Source organism: Danio rerio, chromosome 5 (genome assembly GCF_049306965.1).
Source record: "Danio rerio strain Tuebingen ecotype United States chromosome 5, GRCz12tu, whole genome shotgun sequence".
NCBI classification, from domain to species: domain Eukaryota; kingdom Metazoa; phylum Chordata; class Actinopteri; order Cypriniformes; family Danionidae; genus Danio; species Danio rerio.
Window position 1 is genome coordinate 6,269,823 of NC_133180.1, and position 18,365 is coordinate 6,288,187.

The 18,365-nt window shown below is 37.6% G+C and overlaps 1 protein-coding gene across 9 annotated transcripts in view; it reads right to left on the reverse strand.

Moving 5' to 3' along the window:
• rabl6a (RAB, member RAS oncogene family-like 6a) overlaps nucleotides 1-18,365 on the reverse strand; it is a 98,391-nt gene that overhangs the window by 34,231 nt on the left and 45,795 nt on the right. For all 9 annotated transcript variants that reach the window (XR_012406656.1, XM_073951902.1, XM_068221396.2 and 6 more), the window contains 5 exons: nucleotides 18,152-18,326; nucleotides 14,790-14,987; nucleotides 7,917-8,154; nucleotides 5,457-5,643; nucleotides 3,208-3,266 (listed from right to left, as the gene is read on the reverse strand). Coding sequence is in view for 8 of the 9 variants with exons in the window: in XM_073951902.1 (XP_073808003.1) it covers nucleotides 3,208-3,266; nucleotides 5,457-5,643; nucleotides 7,917-8,154; nucleotides 14,790-14,987; nucleotides 18,152-18,326 (857 nt within the window). In the remaining variant the exon portion in view is untranslated. The remainder of the gene's footprint in view (nucleotides 1-3,207; nucleotides 3,267-5,456; nucleotides 5,644-7,916; nucleotides 8,155-14,789; nucleotides 14,988-18,151; nucleotides 18,327-18,365) is intronic.

The following is an 18,365-nucleotide window of genomic DNA, read 5'->3' on the forward strand; positions in this document are numbered from 1 at the left end:
GCGCGTAGTGTAAAATGGGGGGGAGGGGTGTGGGTAGAGCACGCGTACTCAATAGCGGTGTTGTCGCCCCTAATGAAGGGCGGGACGAAGGGTGTGTCGTGTCGCGGGGGCACTTTTGATCATTTTGGAAGGGCACTTTATATCCAAGACTAAAAAGGGCATGTGCACTGCACAGGTTGAGCTCTATGTGTGCACGTGCCTGAGGAAGATAGAACTGTTAGCTGACCAACAACTAGCAGCTAAATGTGTTTGAAAAATATTCAATAGCTTTTATTTTCATAAACAGCGCAGATGTGAATGCGTCCGAGTGTTGTGATTGGCAAGAGTACACGTCTCACGTCAGCACGCTCTAAGCGTGAGTGTGCTCTTTCTGGAAATTTTCAGCATTCCAACGAATTACTGGTAATGTTACATCTTCTCTTTCCGTGAAAATGCCAGAACGAACTTATCGGTATTTTCAAAAAGTGCCTGTTCACACATACCTTTTCTGGAAAGGTCTGTATGTGTGAAAGGGGCTATTGCTCTTTGGATAAGGGATTCTTTAAAGCATGTAAATGAAATAAAGTAAAAGGCAAAATAAGAGAAAAAAAGCTAACTCATAAGTGCTATTTTTAATATAATAGCCATGTTAATAAAGCCTTTTTACCTTTGTTTACTTATTCTTCAAGTGCCATGGACTTATTTTGTTTTGCAAACAGAATACATTGATATGATACATTTTCTATAGCTGATGGTGATATTAAAAAGGTTGCTGGTTTTGAATATAAGGTGTTATAATTAAAGGCACATTATGTAACTTTACTCCACTAGAGGGAGTGTTTTCACAACAAACAAAGGTGTATTTTGATGACGGCATAAGAAGACATGGGAGTTGTGGTCTTCATTACATCCTACGGGACTCCTGCAGGAATCATGTGGATGGATGAGCTAACGTATTCAACACTTATTATCATGATAGCATGAAGCAGAGTAAAGCTGAAAGCAGAAGGGAAATGAAAGAAATGCACAAAAGCAGCGGAGCTTTAATTATGCCATCGTCCAGCGCTTCCTGTTCATAGCTCGTGATCACGAGGAGAAGCAGCAGCTTTGTTTTATAAGACTAAATACTTTTTAGGCTTCTGTTATACAGTAATGCTGCTCTGTGCAGTTTAAAACACACACACACACGCACAATATATTGAAGTCTCTGATGTATTCACAGCCATATTACCGTATCAGCTGGATTCACAGCCATATCACCCAGCAGGCCAAGATTGGTTATTCACTGAAGCCAAGCAGGGCTAAGCCTGGTCAGTACCTGGATGGCAGACCACATTGGAACACTAGGTTGCTGTTGGAAGTAGTGTTAGAGAGGCCAGCAGGAGGCGCTCAACCCGCAGTCTGTGTGAGACCTAATGCCCTAGTAAAGTAAAGGGGACACTATACTGTCAGTGGGCGCCGTCTTTCAGATGAGACTCTCTGCGGTCATTAAAAATCCCATGTCACTTCTCGCAAAGAGTGGGGGTGTAACCCCGATGTCCTTGGCCAAAACCTATAGCTGGTGTGTGGTGAGCGCACTGGCGCCGTTGTCCTGTGGCTGCTGCGCACTGGCGACCCTCTCTCATGATTGTGAAGCCCTTTGGGTGTATGGCTTTTAGGCTTGGGCAGTAATACGGTAATATGGTATACCGCAGGATCTAAAAATAGCAACGGTGTCAGTTCTAATACCGTTATACCCTCATAAAAACAATTCACTTAAGTAGGAGACAAGTATTAAATAATAAATATTATTTATTTAATGCCTACAAATGAGTATGCGTGATTGTCATGACGGGACAGTGTGGAGGAGAGAGAGGTGAGGTAAGATTTTGAATCACGCACCAAGTCACCTGCAGTGTGTGTGTGTGTGTGTGTGTGTGAATAAGAGAGCATGCTGTCTGTGTGTCGCTTGGTTCTCTCTCTCGATGTGTGTGTGTGTGTGTATGAATGAGAGAAAGAGAGAGGCACACACACACAGCATCCACGTGGATGTGCGCGTGCTTGCTTGCTCGGAAGCGATATTGTAAGACCGCGCAGCCACTCCCGCGCTTTATTCGGAAAGCACACACCCACACCCACACACACACAAACACACACACACACAGAGAGAGTGTGGTGCTGTGCGTCTCTCTCGCGCTTTCTGTGTGTGCCCCACCCAGATCTCTAATACGAACAAGATAAACAGGTGACCGCGAACCTCAGTTTCATTACGTCATATTTTTTTATTATGCACGGTAATACTGGATAAAATAGGGAGGAGGTTTGACGGTACCAAAATTTGTATACCGCCCAAGCCTAATGGCTTTACACAATAAATGCGATATATAAATACAACTAACCTTACCCGTTTTCTAAAAACAAAACAAAACAGAAATCGAGGGTGTGTGACGTTATTAGCATGAACACACAGCACACCCTCTGTCTTACAAGTTAAAATAGCTTATTTCATTGTATTTCAGCAATTTTTAAAACATTTGGGATAATTGAAGTACTTAAGTCAGCAAAATATATAACTGTTCTGTGTTTTTTGGTTAAAAAAACTTACATATTGTGCCTTTAATAACAAGAAATAAAATTGGATAAGCATATTAATTTAACTAATTTCTTCTATGCATTAGTGCAGTGGTTCTCAAACTGTGGTACGTGTACCACTAGTGGTACGCAGGCTTCCTTCTAGTGGTACGTGGAGGAATCGCTAAATAATTAAAGTAAAAAAAAAAAAAAAAAAAAAAAAAAAAAAACCTTTTAACCCTTTAACGTGTACAATTACACTGATGTGATTAGTGAATTGATTTTAATAAGCTAAACCTTTTATTTTATTTAAAATTTTCTAATGTTTGTTATGCATTCTATCATGTGAAGCTAATTTCCTCCCCATATTTGTAATGGATATTGGGGGCGTATCCCATATTTTTATATAATGCTGACAGGTCATTAAGGTGGTACTTGGAGCAACATTTTTTTTCTGAGGTGATACTTGGTGAAAAAAGTTTGAGAACCACTGTGTTAGTGAAATGCATTCTGCTTGAGTATTGCATGTGGATTTGTGAATCAATTTCTCTATTTGTTTTCTTACTGTTTCCTAACAGAAATACATTTAAAAATAGACAAATATTGTCAGCTTAACTGCACAGGCTGATTTATTAATCGCTTTCAATCAATAATATGGTCAATTTTTTCATATCTCACTTCTTTGCTTTTCTTTTTCTTCTTTTTCTTGTCCTTAGTGGAGTGTCTGCTGTCATTATCTGCAAAACAAAACAGACCTATAACTGTGTGTTATGTTGGAACACATTTGTTTTAAAGTGCAAAGTACAAACCATGTTGTAAACAAATATTGTATAAATACTTTCTACTTTTTAAAAAATTCTCAATTAATTTAACGTGCTACTAGATCCCATTAAGCACAAAAAAATGCTGTCCAAACTACAGAGTTCTTACACCTTTTCCAACCTCAAATTCCATTCTCATCTTCAGCGCTTTACAATTTTTTGCGGTAGTAGCTCTCTCTGTCATCCGAAACCAAAAGGCGCTGAGTGATTGACAGCTGACATTAACCAATCATTCGCGTTCAGTGCTAGAGCAGTGGTGGGCCAATAATAAGAGCGTGAAGGCGGGGCAAGCATTACGGACTTGGCTTTGTTTACTGCAGCAAGTTGACATGACAACTGTTTTAAACCATTCCCGAGCGCTGCGTTTCGCATTCCAAGTGCAGACAAAGAGCTTAGAGATACATCCTGCGTGAATGTCTGCCGAATCCGCGCATGTGTGGGAACAATTTGCAAAAAAAACTGGTCGCACACAACAATTTTAAGCACTCGCAGAAATGCTCCCAAATATATTTTAAGGTCGCATAGATAAAATTTTGGGTGCATATGCGACCATAATGGTCGCAATTACGAGCCCTGCTTTGTATTCTGAACCCATCCAAAAAATCATCGTAAATTTCAGATGTTCAATAATCAAGTTAAGAAATTCAAAAATCAAGTTAAGAAACTCAAATTCAAAACAATTTTAATAGCATATAATCAGTTTTATTAACTTACAATTGCTAATAATTCTATTTATCACAATTCAAATTCAGATTGTTTTGGCATATTATTAGCTCCATAAATATGCGCATGCGGTGAACATTTTGCAATGAAAACTGGTCACACGACAACAATTTATGTACTCGCACATACGCTGCCAAATATATTTTGAGGTCACATAGACAAAATTGTGCGCATATGCAACCAAAACAGTCACAATTTCGAGCCCTGCAATTTCAAATTCAAGCAGGTTCGAGCACTTTGTCAAAATATCCAAGCACTTTTTTAACCTTGAAAACACTTTATTAAAAAACAAAGCATTTTCCAGGATTTTCAGCACCCGTAAGAACCCTGAAACTAAAACAATTTTAAAGAACACATGTTTAAAGGTGTGGAAAGATTTATTTGAAAAGTGCATTCATTTATTCATTCTTTTTTTTTTCAGCTTAGTACCTTTATTAATCTGGGGTCGCCACAGCAGAATGAACCACCAACTTATCCAGAACATTTTTCCAGCTGCAAGCCATCACTGGGAAACACTCATACACTCCCATTCACACACATATAAACGGACAATTTAGCATACCCAATTCACCTATAGTGCATGTGTTTGGACTGTGGGAAAAACCGGAGCACTCAGAGGAAACCCACACAAACTCCACACAGAAATGCCAACTGATCCAGCAGAGGACTCGAACCAGCGACCTTCTTACTGTGAGGCAACATCGCTACCAACTGCTCTATGGATAGGCGACACGGTGGCTCAGTGGATAGCACTGTCGCCTCATAGCAAGAAGGTCGCTGGTTGGAGCCCCAGCTGGGCCAGTTGGCATTTCTGTGTGGAGTTTGCATGTTCTCCCCGTTAGTGGGGGTTTCCTCCCTATGTGCTATAGGTGAATTGAATACACTAAATTGGTTGTAGTGTACATGAGAATGAGCATGTGACAGTGTATGGATGTTTCCAAGTGTTGGGTTGCAGCTGGAAGGGCATCCACAGCGTAAAACATGCTGGATAAGTTGGCGGTTCATTCCGCTGCGGTGACCTAAAATTAATAAAGGGACTAAGCTGAAGGAAAATGAATGACTGAATCTATGGATACTCATATTACAGTGAGTGGTACAGTGCAAGTTAAACTGATACCAAGAATAAAAACATTAATTTTTGCAAACTCTCGCATTATTCTCTGTATGTCTCCATTAAAATCAATGCAACTGCAGAATTCACCTGCATATAGTAATCCCATATAAAGTGTTAATTAAACTGACGCTTAAATTAACAGTTAAAAACTAGGACAGATTTCATTAAGTGATTCAATCATTTTAATCATTACTTATCCTACATCTATTAACATGAGGATGTGAATTCTCTTTATTTAGGTAATCAGTCGATGTTTAACTCAACATTACCTTCCTGATCTTCACTGCTTTCTTTAGTTTTAGGTGTCGCCTCTTCAAACCCCAAGCCGAACAGGTCAATGTCACTATTAAGGGTCTGAAATGACGGCGCAACAGGTTTGGGAAGCTCTGGGAGTCCAGCTAACACAAAACCATCATCCGAGCGGTCAGAAAAGTCATCTCGAGCAGAAAAAGCCCCCTATGGACAATAGAAAACAATGGCAAAATCAGCAATTTTTTTTTGCCTGAGCTTTAAATCTAGAGTTTTCATGCATTAAATATGAATACAGGGTATTATTGTACACTATATATTTACACATGAAACATTTTTGACTAATAAAAGCTCTTTTCAAACACACAAAAGTACGATAGAATATGATATATACAACATAATACAATATAACACAATAAAATAACACTTCACTGATAAATTAGAAATAAGAAATAACATGTGAATGCGTGAATATAGAGACTGGATATGATAAAAACATGATTTGTGATACATTTAAGTGCAATTCAGTTAGGGTTATTACTGTTAACAGTCTGTTTATTTTAACGCAATTTCAGCATCAATGGCAAAAGACCAAAATTTTCATGGCAAAAAAATACATAAATAAATAATAATATTTTTCAAGACACTTCTATACAGCTTAAAGTGACATTTAAAGGCTTAACTGGGTTAATTAGGTTAAGGCACTTTAGAGTAATTAGGCAAGTTATTGTATAAAGATGATTTGTTCTGTAGACTATTAAAAAAATGCTTAAAGGGTCTAATAATTTTGTCCTTAAAATGGTTCATAAAAAATTAAAAACTGCTTTTATTCTAGCCGAAATAAAACAAATAAGACTTTCACCAGAAGAAAAAATATTATCAGACATACTGTGAACATTTCCTTGCTCTGTTAAACATAATTTAGGAAATAGAAAAAAAATGCTAATAATTCTGACTTCAAGTATATATATATATATATATATATATATATATATATATATATATATATATATGTATGTATATGTATGGTATGTATGTGTATGTATATATATATATATATATATAATTGCTTTTTCGTTCATATTTAAATAATGAACTTGCATGATGAGCATATAGGCGAAATTATTCATTTATTTATTTGACTCATATCTTCCTCCTGCGTCGACCTGAACTGGGTGCTTGCCAGTGCGCAATCAAGCACATCAAGGCAGACTGATGCAGAGGCAGTTGTCAATAAATTCTGTGTCTTTGCCTCGGAAAGTCGACTTTTCGTGACCAAAGACCAGATTTACTAGCGCCACTTAAGCCAGCGTTTTGTAGTTAGGAAACATTTCTCCTAAGGCTGTGATCAGAACTAAGTTTGCTGGATTCTCTGAATGTGGGATTACCCGATCCTGCAAGCACTCGTTTCACCGGGGAAAAATACTACAGCACGCACTCCTTCTGCACCCCTCCGCGTTCGGTAGTGCCTATATTTTACAGTCTACTGGTAGTGCTCACAACGCACTCCAAAGCACCTGACCTCCTTGCTGCTGCTTGGTTGGCTTGAACAGCTGTCGGCGACTGAGGATTCCTTTCTGTTTGTTCTTCATCGTCCACTGCATCACTTCCTATTTTTTCACCTTTATATTTAATATCACAACTATTTGGCCATTTAAAGAAACTTCTCACACTCAGCAGCTGTGACATTTTTGCAACTGTACGCAGCGGTGACAAAGAGGAGACAAAACAAGGACAATCGCCATCAGCTGGACAAGAGTGGGAATTACAATTAGCTACAAATTACAATAAATCACCCTCAGCATAATCCGTCAAAATGACGGATCACCTTCAGATTTTTCCATCACTGCTGAAAAAAAATCTGTCAATGACGTTATTTTTTTCAGGATTTGGTATCAATCGATACTGAAGTTTTAAAAACGTCACTTACCCGCTGACATGTTCACGTGCTGAACGGAAATGACTGTGATTCGCTATGAAGTTCATCAGTTCACTAAACTCACTGCTGTTTACTGAATGTAACCACAGATACAGGGACACTGGAGTGTTTCAAAGTCCTGTCGATCAGCTGGTTTGTCTTTAAGCTGACATACTGTCGGAGCGATCCGCTGATGAATCGCGGGTTAAAAACACTCCAGTGTCCCTGTATCTGTGGTTACACTCAGTAAACAGCGGTGAGTTTACTAATGACCTTCACGGCCAGTCACAGTCACTTCTGTTGAGTACTTGAGCACAATGACAAACCAGCGCTGTTTAAGAACGGGCTCAGTAGTGCTCAAATGTCAGCGGGAAATGGACGTTTTTAAAACTTCAGCATCGATTAGTACCGAATTCTAGTCTCCTGCAGCCCTATTTTGTAATGGACAGTTCAGTGGAAGCCATTGGGCTGGCTGAATGAAGATTAAAAGGCTGTGTGCATTTACTACATTGAAATTAAAGATTTATTAAGAGAAAATTAAGAGTGTAGAAATGGACTCTACCTTCTTGACTTTGGGAATATCAATCTCTTCGCTCTCAAAATCCGGGTCGTCCATGACAAATGAAAGCATCTGCTGAGCGACTGGAGCCTCTCGGTCTGAATCGGAGTCTGCCTCAACAGTGCCTCCTGTCTTCAGGCTGGCTCTCTGCACTGCAGATCCCGCTGTGGTCTTCAGGCTTTGGGGCCTTTCAGCTGCCTTTGACTTTGTTTGCAGCTGTTTGACAGAGTTCAGTGAAGATCTGGGAAATAAATGTGAGAATTCAGATCAAATATCTTTAATCAACTGTATGTATCGAATATTAAACTAACTTTGACTTGTCGTAGTATTTATATACTTCTTCTTTTTGATGGCTTGAAGAGCTTCTGTAATCTTCACTTGTAAACTGCCTTTTAAAACAAGTTATCTGGTAAATTAATGAATGCAAATATGAGGTGTGTTCGATGAAAATCCCATCCTGAAGTTATCATTTATTAAATATGAGACCTATCTACTGTGTGTCCACTCATCTATCCATCCATCCATCCATCCATATATCTAGTAGATTCATCCATCCACCAATCCATCCATAGATACTAGGGATGTAACAATATTGTAAATACCGTCATACCGCAATAGCAATTTCTTTCAATATTACCGTGGTTGTGACTCAATAAAATCATAGGTCTTTTGGTGAAAAGTTTGCTTAGGCGAATGGAGCGAATGGGAGGTAGCTGAAACTACAATTTTCATCAGCCAAGGCGTGGCCATTATCCTTTGCGGTCTGTTGTCGCTACAGATCCAGTAATGCAGAAATGGAGGGCGCTGCTAATAGCGGCAAAAGAAAAGAGCTAAAAATGGTCGAACCTAAAGCGGGTTTTAAATCAGATGTGTGGAAGCATTCCAGTTTCTCTCTGAAAAGAAACAAGAAAGAAGAAAAGGTGACAGAAAAAAAGGGTTTGCAGGCACTGCCAGACTGTGCTGAAATACAAGTCGGGGAATACGACTAACATGATGGGGATTCTTTTAGTCAAGGGGACAGCAGAACACAGCACACTGCTCAGATTGATGGAGACATTGACTTGTACCACCAAGAGACCTCTATCTCACTCATGGCTTGTCGTTTCGAGTGGTGTTTTTTTTTTACATGGTTTAATATTTTTTGTTATTAAAATTTAATAATTTAAGTTCCTGTTTGAAAGTTTACAGATCATTTGTATGTCATTGATCTGTTCAGTGTTGAGGTAACCTGAACATTCTAGCACTTTTTTTGAGTCTCTTCAATAGTTTTGTTTTTCCTGTAAATGATTCAATAAATACCGTACCGTGCCATTCATACTGAGGTATTACCGTATCGTGAAATTTTGATACCGTTACATCCCTATTAGATACATTCATCCATCCATTTATAAATCTATTAGTCCATCCATCCATCAAATCAATCCATCCCTCCATCCATTTATAAATCCATCTTTCAATTCATCCATCCGTCAATCTATTTATCCATCCATTTATCTAAATATCTATCCATCCATCCATCTATCCATAGATACAATTATACAACCATCCCTTCATCCATCCATCCATCCATTGATAAATGCATCCATCCATCAATCAATCCATCAAATCAATCAATGCATCCATCTACAGACACAAACATCCATCTATATATTTTTAAATCCATCTATCAATCCATCCATCCATATATACTTTCATCCATCTACAGATACATCCATCCATTTATAAATTCTTCTATCAATTCATCCATCCATAGAAACATCCATCCCTCAATCAATCCATTTAGAAATTCATCTATTAATCCATCCATCCATAAATACATCCATCCCTCCATCCATTTATAAATTATAAATGTAAAGTTAAAGTTTATCCATCCATAGATACATTCATCCATTAATTCATAAATCCATCTATCAATCCATCCATCCATAAATACATTTAGCCATTCATAGATACATCCATCCATTTATAAATCCATGTATTTATAAATCCAATTATCCATGGACACATCCATCGATCCATCCATCCCTCCATCCATAAATCTATCTATCAATCCATCCATCCATAGTTACATTTGTCCATACATAGATAAATCCATCCAACCAACCATCCATCCATCTATTTGTAAATACATCCATCAACCCATCCATCCAAAAATATTAATCTGTCTGTCCCTCCATCCATTTATAAATCCATCTATCAATCAATCAATCCATCTATCCATCCATCCCCCCATCCATTTATAAATCCATCCATCAATCAATCCATCTATCCATCCATTCCCCCATCCATTTATAAATCCATCCATCAATCAATTTATCCATCCAACCAACTCTCCATCCATTTATAAATACATCTATTAACCCATCCATCCATAGATACATTCATTAATCCATAGATACATTCACCCGTCCATTTCTCAATCCATCCATAGATATATTCATCCATCCATAGATACATTTATAGATACATCTATAGATACATCAATCCGTGCATATCTCTATCCACTTATAAATACATCTATCAATCCATCTATCCATAGATACACTCATCCATCCGTCCATCCCTCCATTCATTTATAAATCCATCTATCCATCCGTCCATAGATACATTCATTCATCCACCCCTCCATCCATTTATAAATCCATGTATCAATCCATCCATCCATCAAAATAATTTACGCTAAGGTAAAATGATTTAAAAAGTACAATAATATAAAGAAATGAAAATAGATTATGCCTTCATTAAGAGTGGATATAATTAAAGTAATTGAAGAAGTCTCTCAGCTAATGGAATAATTTCTATTTTGAAAGCTCGTCAACAGGGAGGGAAATTAATTAAATCCATCCATCAAATCTTCCGGAAATTCTGGTCAGGTCTCAGCATGTCTGCCTCTCTCAGAAGTTTCTCTATTAAAAGTAAGATGAGCAATTCCATGCAAATGTCAACCGTGCAGTGAAAAAATAAATTAGGTTTTAACCAAAATAGTGAAACCCTTTCAATGTTTTTTGTGTAGGCTTGTGTTTTAGAGTAGTGTAAAAATACTCAATGTCTCTGGCAATGTTTTCAAACAATTATATATCTGATTTATCAAAGTCACACAAGTGCCAATTTCACATCTGACACATCCATAATGAAGAGATATCACATCCATAACAAAGCTTTTTTTACCTCATAAATGCAAGAAATGTAAAATAAATTAAAATCCAAAATAATAATAAATTAAAAAGACAAATCTTGTCTTTTCTGTGAGCATTGTTTCTTTTAGGTTGTGCAGTTTAATTGACAGAGTATGGTGTATACTGTAAACTATAAAGAATACAAACAGATGTTTCATTATAATGTTAACACTGTCTGTGAATTAATGTTTTAAAGGGCCATGAAACCCCCCTGTCTCAGCAGTCTGTTTTCACACCTCTAGTTTGAAAAAAGTCAGGAAAGTGGATGTGTCCAACTCTGTTTAGGTTGGAGTGTCGGGGGAGGGAAAGAGGGAAGGGTTTGCATGAAAATGGGAGTTATTGGTTCGAGCATGCGCTGATTTTCACAAAGGCAAAACAAACACACAGGGCTCTATCTTGACGATCCATGCACAGGGCGCAAACGCTTTAAGGGCGAGTCAGAATCCACTTTTGCAAATATAAGGACGGGAAAATCCGCTTTGCGCAGTGGCGCATGGTCTAAAAGGGTTGAGTTTATTTTCCTAATGAGTTATAGGTGTGTTTTGAAAATAAACAAATCAGAGTCTCATCTCCCATTCCCTTTAAGAGTCAGCTGCGTTGCGCCATAAGCGCATTTGCTATTTACATGACGTAAAGTAAGTGTAGGTGGAAAAACTGAGCATTTCACAAGCAAGAAAACAGTTAAACAGAGCATCTACAGCGTGAGAATGAGAGATAAGGCATCTCAATCTAGTTTCACTTTCGCTCTCGTGGATAGGGAAACATTGTACGCACAGACATCAATTAGCCTATAAATAATTAATTTTGTTTGTTAAGCGCAAAGATTTGTTTTAAAACTATTTCTAAATTCAGTTCTAATTTCCAGCAAGCGAATAAATGAACAATAATAATGAAGTGTGCTCAAAAACCTGAGTTATATCCTAAAACACATACTGTGCCTCATATAGTCTAAAACCTGCAGGTGGGCAAATCTAAGCTTGTTTTTAATAAAACAAATATAAATAACGATATAATAAATAATACTGCTAATAATAATAACATTATACAAAAGCAAATTGAATGAACTGAAAAAGCCTCCCGAGATGAAGAAAGGCAGTGGTTTTTATATTCATGTAGGCTAGAAAATAATAGGTTTTGTAATATTTTAATCCTTTATATTTATATCCTATATATATCCTTAATATTTTAATTCTTTTTCATATGCAAAGATATTTGTGTATTGCTCTACATCTTGTGTGTATCAAACAGTGTGTAAGCGAGGCGCACTCTGCGCCAGACAATAGACTGGCTTTGTTCTGGTCTAAAGAACAAACTATTATAGTTTCTCAAAATAGCAACGCGCCAAAACACGCCTGCTTTTTTAGTCCAGAACGCCTATGGGTTCACAAATGAGTGCAAATGCATTTGCTATTTAAACAGCATGGCGCAACACCTCAAAACGACTCTTGCGCCAAGCTGAAAGTAGGAAATAACAATTGCATCGCGCCTTGCGCCACATTGCGCCAGCTGTATGATAGGGCACATAGACACAGGGGAGAAAGACGGTGACTGTGTTTACATAAATATCAGTAATCAAACTATTTGCCAAATTATTAATTTGTCGACTTTAACTGCAGTTTGGCACTTTCACTTTCATTTAGGAACATTTAATGCATGCCCCCCAATACAAGTGAGATATTGGATGTGAGGAACTGCTGGAGAGTGTAGTTTTAATGGAATGTTTAATTCCGCACGGCAAATGGAAAAAGAAAAAAAACCTTCCGCATTTCTCGCTAACTTAGATGCACTCGGTAGGTAGCGCCAGAAAGCTGTGTGTGTATTGACTATCCTGTCACAAAATGCAGTGAAAATCCCACACGACTGTAATAGATTGATTGCGGTGTTTACATGTTTACACTCTGGGAGACGCATTTACAGCGGATCTTTCAGTCCATAATATTGTAGTGATATTAGCGTACTGTAAACTTAGTACCTAAATCATTTTGACTAAAGTCTGTCTTTAAACACTGAAAGAGTACTGCTGACAATACCAACTAACTTTGCCATCTGAATAAACAAACAAAAAACACTGATCACACACTTACCAAATCTGTAAAGACAGGACAATCAACACCAACTCGAGCTGCGTCTTTTTTAAAAGGAGACAAGCAGCAAATCGGGATTGCACCATTTCCCAATGAGAAAAGCTCTCGGGTAAAGAATGTTTCTTACAAACGTATTTCTGCCATGTGCACTGTAATCCACACATGAGTAGCTGTGTGGGGAAATGAAAACAAAACCTTCGTTGCTGCACATTTATAAACACTAAACTGACAACCTGCGTCTCCGAATAATTCTTCTTCTCTCACTTGTTTTGGCAAAACAACGTGGCATCCCTCCGCCGTCGGAACACTGTAACAGGTAAAACAGTTTTCGAAGCTATCATGAATATTACAGTTTTTCTCAATCGCTTAGGTGCGTTTCTCACAACAGTAGTGCATTTCTGCACAACAGTTAATGCATTTCTCAAAACAATTAGTACAAACTGCAAAACCTAGCTGATAACTTGGAAAATGCAAAAAAGTCAGATGTTGGTGACACTTCCTGAAAATGCTCAAGACAGCACTATATACTACTTGCACAGTCATTTAAAAAAAAAAAAACAGTAAAGTTAGACATTACTGCATTTAGTGAGGCATCTGAGTACAAGACACTGAATATGTATGTTTCACATGTTTACTGCACTTGCTCTTTACAATTATAATTTATTCACAGCATTGTACAAAAGAATAAACACACCCTTATTTATAACAAACACAAACTTCCTTTGGGTAGAGCTGTGCACAACTGTAAACAATATTGCAGTACATATTGGAACTGAACCTACGACACACACAGGTCTGCAAATCTTTCATGAAATTGTTCAATTTAGAAGAGATTTTCAGTAAAATAAAGATTAAATTTTTTTTATCAAATTTGCTTGACAGATTTCGACAACTAGTTCAACATTTTTGTATATAATGACTTTGGATATAATGAGTTTTATATGGAGTGACCATTCAGCATTCACAAGTTTAGTTATTTTGACTGACTGACTGACATAAGCAGATGATCATGTTATAAACAGCAGAGAGTTGTATGAAAGCCATGGATGCACGTCCAAAAGCATTTGCAATTTGTTGGAAGAAATGAGAAACTGCTACTGTGATGTGCACAAACGACTAATTGTTTTGAGAAATGCATTTACTGTTGTGCAAATGTAAACAGTGTTGTGAGAAATGCACCAAAGCCACTGAGAAAAAGTGTACTGAAGTTGCACCCCATTCACAATAGAGAGCGCTGATTGGTTTGAACCAAGTCTTTCTCATGAATTAATGCTGCACACTCAAACGCGTCACATTGTACATGCCGTTACAGACATCCACTCTCCACACTGGAATACACACAAGTAGACAAGTATCTAATCTCCGTGACGCATCTTTAAAAATTAGTTTAAAACCGGAAGAACGAATTTGCTCGAAATAATACAAGAACAACCAATTTTCACTTTTTTGTGAGATATTTGTGTCCTAATAATGTTTATAGCAGCGTAGGACACAAATATGACTGTCAACAGCTCAAATAATGTGTTTTGGTGTTTCGTGACTCTTAAAGTTTTCACTGCAAACGTCACATCCATAACACTGGAATTGCTAAGATGCTTTTATTTTTTTTATGTTACCCCTTTGTGTTTGGTCCTGAGCTGCTGATGGCTTTTTGCTGGTGAACAGGTGAATCTTCCGCTTCTTCATCACTGGTCAGTGTGATGTCTTTGCTCGGCACCACTGCTTTAACTGCAGGCTGACTCGGCACTCTGTCATCTGGATCTAAATCATCCTGGAAGCCGGAGACCAGAGGATTTCCCCGTCCCTCTCCATCACTGAGGAAAACACAGGAAAACTGCATGAGTTTAATGCGGGACCAAAATTAGACCCGTTTCACTTCTTAGGGCTCTATTTTGATGGTTCATGCACAAAGTGCAAAGCGCAAACGCTTTCAGGGTGTGTCAGAATCCACTTTTGCTAAAATAAAGATGGAAAAAGCCTCTTTGCACCGTGGCGCATGGTCTAACAGGGTTGAGCTTATTCTCTTATTGAGTTATAGGTGTGTTTTGGGAATAAGCCAATCAGAGTCTCATCCCCCTTTAAGAGCCAGTTGCACCGTGCCAAAGCGCATTTGCTATTTACATGACGGACTTCGTAAGTGGAAAATCTGAGCATTTCACTTACAAGAAAACAGTTAAACAGAGCATCTGCAGCGCGAAAATGAGAGATAAGTCTCCTTATTATCTACTTTCACTTTCGCTCTCATGGATAGGGAAACCTTGTACGCACAGACATCAATTAGCCTATAAATAATTAATTGTTTGTTAAGCGCAAAAATTTGTTTTAAAACTGTTTTTAAATTCAGTTCTAATTTCCAGCAAGCGAATAAATGAACAATAATAACAAAGTGTGCTCAAAAACCTGAGCTATGTCCTAATACACATGCTGTGCCCCATATGGTCTAAAACCTGACAGGTGGACAAATCTAAGCTTGTTTTTAATAAAACAAATATAAATATGAATATAATAAATAATACTGCTAATAATAATAACATTATACTAAAGCAATTTGTCATGAATGAACTGAAAAAGCCTCCCAAGATGAAGAAGGCATGAAAGTTTGGTTATTATATTTATGTAGGCTAGAAAATAATCTGTAATATTTTAATCCTTTATATTTATGTCCTATATATATCCTTAATATTTTTGTTCTTTTTCATTTGTAAAGATATTTGTGTATTGCTGTACATCTTGTGTGTATTAAGCAGTGTGTAAGCGTGGCGCACAACTAACGCGCTCTGCGCTGGACTCGACCTGCTTTGTTCTGGTCTATTGAAAAATCTATTTTAGTTCCTCAAAATAGCAACGTGCCAGCAATGAGCTTCAACACGCCTCCCTTTTTAGACCAGAACGCCTATGGGCGCACATATGAGCACAAATACTATTTAGCTATTTAAACACCGTGGTGCAAAACGTCAAATTGACTCTTGCGCCAAGCTGAAACTAGCAAACAACAATTGCGTCGCACCTTGCGCCACATAGTGCCACGTGTATGATAGGGCCCTTAAAGTCTGCAAGAAGCGAAAGTTACTGAGACTCCTGCTATTTTAAATGAATATTTTTGTTTGCATTCATTTTTATAGTTTGCATCATCGTTTCATACCCCCTATAACTTTGAACTGGAATTTACAAATAGAAAAAAACATTTCTAATTATGTGCAATATGTTTATCAGTGTTTCTGCATGTTTCACCAAGTTCAATTATAAGACTAACAAGACTTTTTAACACCATTATAAATTAAACTTTAGACTTAAGAATTTTTTTAATGGCCTGGATGAAAAAGATTACTATTTGCGCAATCAAAAAAAAATTAATACATTTTATTATACAATAATAAATTAATAATATTTTTTTTTTATATTTCTTAGCAAAATATTTAAAGTGTGTAAAAACAAGAAAGCTCTACTTGTATCCATACCCTTTATTCCAACATAAAAAGATTTTTAAAATAAAAAATAATGAACAAATGTTTAAAAGTTTAAAAAACTTATGCACACAATCTGACCAGGTCAGTGTACACAGAGCACTTTTAAACAAATTTTATTATAAGGAAAATAATTAAACCATTATGATAAATAGAGAGTGGGTTAGTGTGGGTTTCCTCCGGTTGCTCTGGTTTCTCCCACAAATCCAAAGACATGCGGTACAGGTGAATTGGGTTAGCTAAAATTGTTCATAGTGTATGTGTGTAAAAGTGTATGGGTGTTTCACAATGATGGGTTGCAGCTGGAAGGGCATCCACTGCATAAAACATGTTCTGGATAAGTCGGCAGTTCATTTCCCTGTGGCAACCCCAGATTAATAAAGGGACTATGCCAAAAAAAATGAATAAATGAATGATAAATAGAGTTAAAATGACCTTTTTAAATAAAAGTTTTATTGAGATGATTGTTGGTGATTGTATGGGTTTTGGCCAGATTGGGTAGCAATACATGAGCAAAGGAAAATTAGGACCCGTTTAAAAAATATTTAAGAACTACAACACAATATCTCAGTAAACATAAGACTTTTATTGCCTAAAATTGAGATGTTGGGATTACAGACATTTTAAGACTTTTTAAACCCTGCGGAAACCCATTTTATATTCTGCTTAAAGCGGACATATTAAGCCACTTTTTTTACAAAGTGTAAAATAAATGTCTCTGATGTCCCTAGAGCGTGTGTGAAGTATCATCTCAAAATACCTCATAATTAATGTTTTCTAACTCTTTGAAACTGACCCTTTTAGGCTTTTATCCCAATTGTGGCATTTTGGTGACTGTCGCTTTAAATTCAAATGAGATTGTGCGCTTTTCAGAAAAGGGCGGAGCTACAAATGCCAGTGTGTCAGCATAGTGGCAGATTCAAAAAAAGACTAACCTCTTATGCTAATGAGGGAGTGATAATCACAAATGGGCGGGGATTTCCCCTCTGATGACCCGAACAAAGGGAGAATGTCAATCAAAGTGTTTCTGCAGACTGTTTTTATCAAGTGTGATTGTAACAAATACAATTAATTAATGATTACCATTAAGCAGGTCGCAAACTAGAAGCGTCGCAACACGGCACGCACATGACAGTGTAAAGTATCACACACCAGACGTGCACATTCGCATGAAATTTAACATAAAACTAATCAGATGGCGCTCTGTGCTGCGGCTGTGTACTGAGTCATGGCTGAGCGCCGGCGACTTGCGGCGCCGGTGTGTACCCTGATAGAAACCAATGTTTAGAAATCTAAAATGCATGACGCTGCATGGCGCTACGTGGCTCATCACTGAGCGGCGCTTCTGGTGTGCGACCTGCTTTAGACGCTGGTTATATTCACACACTACTGACATACAACTGTGTATAAACCTCTTATAAAAGTGATTTTTGCATAATAGGTGCCTTTTAAATGCTGATTGGATGAGTTTTTTTTTTTTTTTTTTAAACAATCTATTAGTTATTAAAGCTCACCTGTCACTGTCCAGGATGGGAGCTGAGGCTGGAGGTTTGTTCTTTGATTTAGCCGCTGCTGCTGCTGCTGCTCCACCGTCATCCAGAAAGGTTCGGTCCAATCCCACCTCCGGCACAAATTCATCCACACTCTGCACCTTTCCAGAGGCCTTTACGCTTTCAGAGCCTGTAGACTCTGATGAAGACAAGCCCACAAGAGGTTTTAATATCAGGA